The sequence below is a fragment of the Triticum aestivum genome, chromosome 2A, assembly GCF_018294505.1.
Source record: "Triticum aestivum cultivar Chinese Spring chromosome 2A, IWGSC CS RefSeq v2.1, whole genome shotgun sequence".
NCBI classification, from domain to species: domain Eukaryota; kingdom Viridiplantae; phylum Streptophyta; class Magnoliopsida; order Poales; family Poaceae; genus Triticum; species Triticum aestivum.
The window spans coordinates 6,190,255-6,199,870 of NC_057797.1; the positions used below are offsets into that span (position 1 = coordinate 6,190,255).

Sequence of the window (9,616 nt, forward strand, 5' to 3'; positions counted from 1 at the left end):
TGGGGATAGCAGCCAGCCCCTAGTGGGCTTGGCGCGCCCCCCTCCTTGGGCCCATGCGCCTAAGGGTGGGGGGGAAACCCTAAAGGGGGCGCACCCCCTTTGCTTGGGGGGCAAGCCCCCCACCCCTTGGCCGCCGCCCCCCCTAGGGTTTTCCCTAGAGGGCCGGCCCCCCTTGCCCTTTCCCCTATATATAGAGGGGTGAGGGGAGGGCTGCAATACACCATAACTCAAGGCGCAGCCCCTCCCCTCCCCAACACATCTCCTCCTCCGTACGTGCTTGGCGAAGCCCTGTCGGAATACTGCCGCGTCAACTGCACCATGCCGTCGTGCTACCGTTGGAGCTGCCTTCCTCAACCTCTCCTTCCTCCTTGCTGGATCAAGACGGAGGAGACGTCTCCCGTCCCGTACGTGTGTTGAACGCGGAGGTGCTGTCCGTTCAGCACTAGGACATCGGTGATCCGAATCACGTTCGAGTACGACTCCATCATCACCATCTCCTTGGCAAGCTTCCGCTCGTGATCTACAAGTGGTATGTAGATGCAAACTCTCTCCCTTGACTCGTTGCTTAGATGAACTCATAGATGGATCTTAGTGAAACCGTAGGAAAAATTTTAATTTTCTGCAACGTTCCCCAACACACGCTGCACCTCCGCCCGCCGGCCGCACCGTCTCCTTCACCATGGAATCGTCATCAAGGTCTCATGTCGATCGCTGCCTCATGAGGTGCCCATGGCGGTCTATTTTTTGCCGCTTGTAGTGATGACTGACGCGGTCCATGGAAGAGGAGCATAGCCGCGGCCTCGCCGTCCCACATGGCGATGACCATGTCCAGGCCTCAAACGACGAGCCCACCACGACCGCTCCCACTAGGGCGACGACCCCATCCAGGCCCCAACCGGCCTGCCCGTCGCGGCCGCTCCCACCATGGCGGTGAGCCGGTGACAACATTCAGGGGCTCTAGGCTCCAACCGGCGAGCCCGCCGGGGCAGCTCCCACCGCCCAGGACCCAACCGGCGATGCCGACACGTCCACTCCCACCTCGCTGTCCCACTTGGCGACAACCGCGTCCAGGACCTAACTGGCGAGCTCGGCGATGGAACTGGCGCTGTGTCGATCTCCTCCGGTGCCAGCAGATGACGTTGTGGTGAATCTCGTGTTCAACCACTTTGTGGCCGCAGTCTACAAGTCTACAGAAACGAGTTTATGGGAAAACATCAATTAGTCATTTTTCTAAATGCTCGGTTTTTGAGCTTTTGTAAAACTCGGATTTCTATATCCACGGATTGGTTACACAATCCAAACATGGTTTTAGGTTGTTATAACAGAAAACGAGTTTGACGAGAACTAGTTCTCTATAATCTTGCGATCCAAACAATCGTGCGCATGCATGCACGAATCACTCACCTTATTCTGCCACCAAATTTTGAAAAGTTGTGTCTAAAGAAAGAGAAAAACATGATAGTATGAATTAAAATCAAGATTTATGTGCGCATGGATCTTAATGAGTAATAACACGCGAAATAGCACTTACTGAGTCCCACATGGAGAATTTCTTGATCTTGTTCTTCCTGGATGAAACACGACTTATAATACCAGATCTCCCTTCTCTCATCCTCCCCTTCCATAGAGTAAAACACAAGCCCTATTTATGTTAACAACAAGGAACCAAGCTTGTAGTAAAACACACACATTTTCTCATCATCGACAGCCATGACATCTCGCGAGTGCCGTGTGTTGCATCAGAGAGCTAGCTAGGGATGGACAATCACACGATCCACATCCTTGTACTGCCCTTGATGTCTCTATACCTCGTATGCTTTGCCACCATTGCTCAGTGTAAGTATCCAGTAAGTATATCCACAACTTTACGATACTACATCATATCTGACATGTTGCTCGTATTTTAACAGAATTTTTCTTGTTTTGTAGGCTGAACCATCACGGCCATAGACGACGGCAAAATCAATCTACCAAATGGGCTGTGTGCCAAGGCAAAATTTTGCCTTGACCATTTTTCCTACTGCGATCATATAAATAACCTATGCTATGCCGATATGGACCTATGCCAGGAAAGTTGTTCCTCGTCTTCACAAGACATTCTAGCGACAACGACCCCTGCTCCTTTACCCGCATAGTCAAATTGGCATACATATTTCATATTTATTCCCCTTATGGCATATGTAAGGCTTACTTTGTGGGAAAACAAGTTTGTAATAAGAGTAATGCCTTGCTAGTTGTTGTTTGATTTATCATGTTGCATTTTAAATTATTAAGATCCCTGGAGGCAGATCGTATATCCGCGTTGGGCACATCTTAATTTATAAAAGACGTGTGAAATTAGTAAACAATAGCTAAAAAGTAACTAAAACATATGAAGTATGTAAAATCCAGTTAAAAAGACGTGAAATTAGTAAACAGGAGCTAAAAGTAACTAATACAAAGATGCTATAAGTGATCCCAATTTAAATTTTAAAAATAATAAAACATATGAAGCATGTAAAATCCAGTCAAAAAGCGGTTTTTTCTATTGAAGTTAATAGACGGAATGCCAATTTTTTTAACAAAAATATGAACACATGAACTACATAAGTATACTCCAAAACAAGTAGGCTCGGATCAATAAAAAAAATATTGTAGTTGCTTGTCTTATAGATGAAGTGCTCGGATTAACCGAACTAGTGGGCTCTAGACAATAAAAAATTAAGGTACTAATGAAAACAATAGTTTTCCTCGCAAAAAAGGAGAATATTATCAAAAGCTCATGCAATGGAATATGATCAAATCTCCGGGTTAGCATATGTGTATCTTAAATTTGAGTGTTAATTAGGTGCTTTATCTTGTTCCACGATCTATCCCATATGTTTGTACCAGCAGCCAAAAGTTTCTAGGGCTTGTATGCTACGTATGTTGTGCCACCAACAACGTCGATCGGCCTTTGATGCCTGCCGCTACATTTCAAGAGATCATAGTCAAAGTTAATGGCGTTGACTTTTTGTCACGTCTACCCTGACGGGTGGGCCAGCCCTACCATACTCCAGCTTAAAATACCCTAATCGGTACCTTACAAAATGTGACAATTTTTGGGAAAAAAGAGACAAAATTGTATTTTTGTGGGACTTCTGTTGGGTGGTATTTCAGGGGGACACATGCCCAAATTGCTGTCGTTCTGGGGACAAATGCCCAAATTGTAGTAGTGTTTTTTTTGCGGTAATGTTATCTAGGGAATGTTCCCTAGAGAGTAGGTCATGGGGAACGCCACCACGACCATCTGATCAAAATCACGCGGTGGCAGGTTGCCAGGCAAATGCCATCCCTTCCTGGGAACATTCGTCTGCTATTGGTCCTCGTGGGATCCTCGGGAATTCGGCGCCCCTTAGAATGTGTATACAAATTCGAGCGCTTAATCATTATCTTGTCCGACCTATTCCATGCATTGTTATCGGCAGACAAAAGTTTCTAAGGTTTCATAGTACTCTCTCCTGGAGGCAACGAGGCAATCTAATACCGACCAATTAGTTACTTCAATTACCTTACCCCACCGCCCCTCCATTTAAGGACGTTTCAGAGCACCTAGTCACAGCTCATCACAAGAAAGGATTCCCGACCACAAGGCGGTTAAATTCCACTGGTGCTTGCTAGCCAGTCAAGAACGACTCGAAGACCGTGGGAAGGTCTTCACGCTACGCGAAAAAAAAAACTTTTTTTAGAAATTGCCTGCAAAACCGCCTTGCGAGCGTTAGCGTCAGCGTCAATGCCATCTCCCGATGGATATTTTTTATATGCTTGATTTGGGATATTTTTTTTATCTTCCTCTCTTGAGTTGGTCACTTTTGTCCGTGTCTCAACACGATCGACTTTTTCTTCCTCTCCTGAGCGGCTCCCACCTATCGATGACTCGGCACGGTAGGACAAAGCCATTTGTGCCATTGTTTCCTGCACTAGAAAACTTTTTTTCTCTATATCACAGTTTGGAAACATACGCATCTAAAAATAGGAGATCGGTAACTCCAGCAAATTGCAATTTCCACATCACAGTTTGGAAACGTATATGTATCTAAAAACAGGAGATCGATAACTCCAGGAAACGGCAATTTCTATATCATAGTTCTTATTTCGCTACCAAGTTTCAGGAATTTGTGTGTAATAATGGAAAAAATGATCTCACAAATTAAGAAATTGATTTATACACGTGTGGCTATTAATGATCTTATGAATTAAGATAATAAATTGCTTGATCTTATTCTGCATGGGATCAGGACGATTAATAGCACCGGATCTCCCTTCTTACTATCTCCTTTTATATATAGGCGAGCTGTTGACACTTGACAGCAAGCAAGTTTACTCATCAACAACCATAGATCACGTCAGTACGAAGCTAGTGTTGTTATCAGATCAGAAGGATGAACAAGCACACGGTCCACGTCCTCGCACCGGCGTTTCTCTTTCGACACCTTCTATACTCCGCCACCATTGCACAATGCATGTATCTCTCTATGATCTATATGTATGAAATCTCGTCTCTCTATAAATCATATAGAAACTGCATATATAGAAGTGGTTCATATGTGTATGCTATTCCATAGGCCAAACCATCGGCTTCAGCATGGAAGACGAGAAGATCAATCTACCGAACAGGGTGTGCGGCAAGGCAAAGATATGCACCGCTAAATATTATTGCTACTGTTGCTTGCTAAATGATCGCTGCTACATAAACATGGATACATGCAAGGAACACTATGAAAGTCATTACTCGTCTTCACGAGACATGCGAGCTGCGGTGACGCTGCTGTCGACATCTACTCGTTTCCTAGCCTAGTCGAATTTATTTGTCCCTCAAGGCATACGTAATGCGTTGTGTGGAAAAACAAGTTTCAAATATGCCCTACATAGTTGTTGCAGTTTGATTTGTCATATTTTGTTAGAACTTTTTATTTCGAATTATTTATGGCTAAGTTCTATTGCACAACTAGTTATGTGGTGTAAGGTTCATCTACCCAATTTACCTAACACATAGAGAGTAACACAGCAACAACTTGTCTTAATATGTTCAGCTCAGAGTTGGTACAAAGTATGCATCACAGGCGCCAGAACCAGCAAAAGATATTATGAATAATGAACCTCCAAAAGAATTTGAGCTTTCAGTACATCAGGAAATCATCCAACGTCCCACTTACTTTGGTCTCCATCCGTTATGTGGACTACTTATCTAGTACTGGCTACCTCTGTTTTTAAATATAAGACATATTGTCAGTTTGAACTGACAAAATGTCTTATATTTAAAAACAGAAGGTGTAATACTTAGTGTGCACTACTTATTTCTCTCACGGATAATGCATAGAAAACAATCACCTCTTGATAGCGATCATGTTCTGAGTAATGACGAAATAACGTGTCTTCTCTTGAGGTGGTGGAGCAGTCATGTTGTCTGGAATCCTTACCGTAATTCTTTGGTGCTTCCCGTCATCAGTACGAACATCAAGGATGGCATCCATTATGGGTATCTCCCAGTCGCTGTACCGTAGAAACCGGAACCAAGATTTATCTGCGAGGAAAAACATGTGATGAAAAAAAAGAATTAGGTTGTGATGTTGAATCAGAATCCATAAGCACTCAAGGCACAGCATAAAACATGAATAGGAATCAACATTATTTGTCAATAAATATATATATCTGCAATGCAGGAACACAGTACAGTGGACAATCTCGACAATATCGAGATACATAGTATAAGGCTCCTAATCCAATTATTGAGCACTTGGACACCCACATAAGTAAGTTGAGATGTCAACAAAGAAGAAACTAAAGAACACACACCTCTAGAGCGAACCGCCTGGAAGGTAAGAAGGCCGTCTCCTTGGGGCCCGGATACCTGGAGAGTGCCGGAGAGGTAATGCCTGGCGAGGTTCCACTTCCAGGCAATGGAAATGCTGTGCCAGAACCCCGGCGTCATAGGCCCGCCGATCGCGCTCGCTACCTGCTGGTTCTGAGCAGCCATCTCCATTACCTTGTTGGAAACATACTCCACCCTGTTTTTTTGGTATGTAAACGAACAAAAATTTGAGTGCAGGATCGAGGAGATAGCAGATCAGATCATAAACTACGTACACGCCGCACAACTTGTAAACGGGCGAGTGGACGGGCGTTGGACCTGGTGCGATCGAGGAAGACGGAGGTGTCCCTGACGGCGCAGGCGGTGGCGGCGCCGGTGAACCCCAGCAGGGAGAGCTTGGCCGCGCGCTCGGCCCAGGCCCACGCGCCATCGTTGGACGGCGTCCGTGGAGTTGGCGGAGGGGGCATGGGATTGGGCTGGGCGTAAAGGAGGCGGCGGCGGAGGAGTGGAGCGGAGGTGGAAGCGGCCTGGCGGCGAAGCGCGAACATTTTCGCCGGCGGCGGATGGGAGGCGAGAAGAAGAATATCCCAGTTGCGTCTGGTTGCTTTGTGCGCCCTTTCTGGGCCCGTAGTACTTTCTTTCTCTAGTTAGTTATACAAAAGATCCTCAAAAAAAGGAAAAAGTTAGTTAGACAAAAATATGGCATTTTTAGGGCAACGCCCTCTACTTAATTTTAAAATTTTGTTGCTGAAAAAATGTAGAGTTTCATGTGTTGGTTTTTCCCTGTCTACATCTTAGGGTTTAAATTGTTCTACTTTTGAGAAAAAGTGGTCACCAGAGAGAGAGAGAGAGAGAGAGAGAGAGAGAGAGAGAGAGAGAGAGAGAGAGAGAGAGAGAGAGAGAGAGATGCACGAGAGGGGGGAGGGGGCAGCAACAACAACAACAAACATGGGCCAACGCCATGACATCCTAACGCCGCACCCAAAGCATCCGCCAGGAGAGCAGGAGGCCACCAATAACCCTCGTGCGACCTCTTAGCGCCCATCTTGCCAACTGCCCTTGATGCTGGAGCCGAGCCGTGGCAGAATTCGTCATAGCTCCATAGGTCGACAAGAAGGACAGGAATGGTTCATATCACATACACCCTCCCCCCCTCCCATCCCGTCTTCATCTTTCAGCAGTCTCGCCGGTGCATCAACGTCATCGTTGCGACACTCACCTTTCCCTTCCTAGCAAGGTGCTCGACGAACTGTCCCCGAGGTAATGTTACCCCTTTTCTCGGTTTTAACCCCATTATGCACTGAATATGATCATTGGACGTTGCAATGTGTGGATGAAATGGTTATGGGGAGAGTTTACAGCGAATCTTCTTCGAAGGAAGAACAAGAATAGGATGATGGTTTTGAGATGAAACTGAAAGTGGTCATTCGAAAAGAAGATTGGAAGAGATCTTGACGTGATTTGACTTAGAAGAACACGTAAGCCCTGTACACCGAAGAGAAGGAGACAAGTAGTAGCAACACATAGGCTATCATGCTAATCTTTGACTGAATAGAGCACAGACAATTGGGCCAACTATTGATCTTCCTTAAACGAGGATACGTCCACGTGTTGGGGAGTAAATTGCAAAGTTATGGAATTCTTATACATGCAATTTCCAAATTACCTTCCATAAAGGATTAAGGTTCAAGGTCTTCAGCAAAAAGCACTAATAATTATTAACAAAATAGATGGTCGCGAACAAGAACACTACTTGCTTCCAAAATACTTCGGGACAAAATAAGATCGGAGTTACTACATTCTGATTTGACATTTTGACTTCAGAATTAATTCTTCCGCGTCTTCTTTTGAGCCTCGAGCCTGTCTTGAATTTCACGGATTGGAGCAAATGTAAGCTTGGTGTGGAGCCATACTCTCACAGAGTCACAGCTCTCAATTTGAAAGGCGCCCACTTCACGAGCTTGGCCTTGTTCTCGATGAAACTGTTTCTAAATACGCCACCCCTAAAGACAAAATAGGCACAACCTTCACCTATACCCAGACCCTAATGGCTCTGCGAGGATAAAGTCGCCGCGGCCCCGGTGATAGGCGGGCTTCTCGGGCAACGAAAGTCAACATTGGAGTGCCTGAGGTGGCCGTCCCACGGCGTTAAAACCCACGGGAAGCACAGGCAGGGCCGGGTCGCCGCAGGGGCGAGCTGCGCCGCCGCGTCACGCCATGACCTGCAGACAGTATGGAAGCAAACAACGTCGGCAGCGTGCCGCAGGCGGATAGAGACTTCAAGGAGCAGATCCGGCGGCAGGCCGGTCCACGGGCCGGCGGTGGCGGACAGAGACAGGCACGAGGTGATGTACCCCATGGGATCAAGGGGAGTTAATTGCAAGAAACCATCACATTTAGGGCTTCGTTTGCGAAAAAACACCTGATCCCTAATTATTTGTAAAAATCACCGCATATCTAGTAAACAGTATGCAAATTGCACTGATCAAGTGATTTAGCCCGATTGATCACTTTCTGACAAGTGAGACCTGATTGTACTTAGCAACAAATTTACACACACATCCCTCGTTCTAAGAACAGAAAAGCAATCCAACCCTTGTTCCCGGCTGGTTATCGTCGGATGGCGCACGCGGACTAGCACCTAAGCACGGCTGCTACGTGTTGCCTCCCTGCTGATGCTGAGTGCCGCCGCTGCTGCTGCTGCGCATCGCTGCGTGCTGCTGCTCGGCGCCGCAGTTCCCTACCCGCGGCTGCCGCTGCTCGCCGCCGCAGGTCCTCACCGATGCGGCTGCCCGCGGCACCTGCTACATGCCGCAACTCCCCTCCATGGCCGTCGCTGAGCAGTGTGTCTCCCGGGTGAGTCGGGGTCGTAGACGGGGGCGCGACCGTGTGGTCCATGGCTTGCCAGAGCTTCAAAGCACGACTCGGGTGCGCCAAGCAGGAGGCCGAGGCGCTGGGCTGCGGGCACGCCCAGCGGGAGGCCGTGGGGCTGTGTCGCGGGCGCGCTGACCTACTCACGGTCACCGTCTGCCACCGCGACGTGCTCGGGGGCGGGCACGCCGCGCTCGACTGGTCGCTCCTGCCCATCTCCTCCCGGCTACACCTCCTCGTCTCTGTGTCCGCCCTGCTGGGGCTCACGGTCCCCACCACGGCATCCTGACGGTCGGCAGGGTCAGGGGCTCAGGGTGTCGCCGTGTCGGCCGAGCTCGTGCTGCTTCAGCAGTCACGCTGCTCCACGGGGGGAGGGGTCGATTTTTTTTTAATATAGGGGTGTATGTGTTAATTGTTTGCTGAGTCAGCTCCTTACAACCGGGTCCCACTTGTCAGAAAGTGATTAAACGGGCTAAATCGTCCTATCAGTGTTTTCTGCAAAATGTTTACCAGAAACGCGGTGGCTTTTGCAAAAAAATAGGGACCAGATAGTTTTTCGCAAACAAAGCTCCAAATGTGGTGGTTTTCTGCTTTTAACTCGATCAAGGGAGACTCACGGAAGGTATGTTTTTTTTTGAATGAAAGGGGTTCCCCTGCCCCAACTTTTATTAAAAAGCAAAGGCATGACCACCACAAACCAGGACATCGTACATCGCTTGGCAACAACCAAAGTAGATGTCATAGATAAAAAGGTTCTAATAGACCTATTACACACATAATAGAGGACAGAGGCTGAATAAAGTAGTAAAAGATGACATTCATCGAGCTCCAGAATCTGCAGTCTTCAGTATTTATATCCCATACCAGGCTATTCTAAGCAATTCCCCTCTTCGACGATCCAAAAGCCTTGAGCAT

At 47.3% G+C, this 9,616-nt stretch overlaps 1 protein-coding gene across 1 annotated transcript; it reads right to left on the reverse strand.

Annotated features, from left to right (window-relative positions):
- Positions 1 to 5,018: 5,018 nt before the first annotated feature.
- Positions 5,019 to 6,462, reverse strand: LOC123184182 (uncharacterized). Its single transcript, XM_044596346.1, has 3 exons — positions 6,149 to 6,462; positions 5,815 to 6,026; positions 5,019 to 5,542 (listed from the first exon to the last, which is right to left on the reverse strand). The coding sequence occupies exons 1-3, from the start codon at positions 6,376 to 6,378 to the stop codon at positions 5,346 to 5,348; spliced, it is 639 nt and encodes a 212-aa protein (XP_044452281.1). The 5' UTR covers positions 6,379 to 6,462; the 3' UTR covers positions 5,019 to 5,345.
- Between the last annotated feature and the right edge of the window lie 3,154 nt (positions 6,463 to 9,616).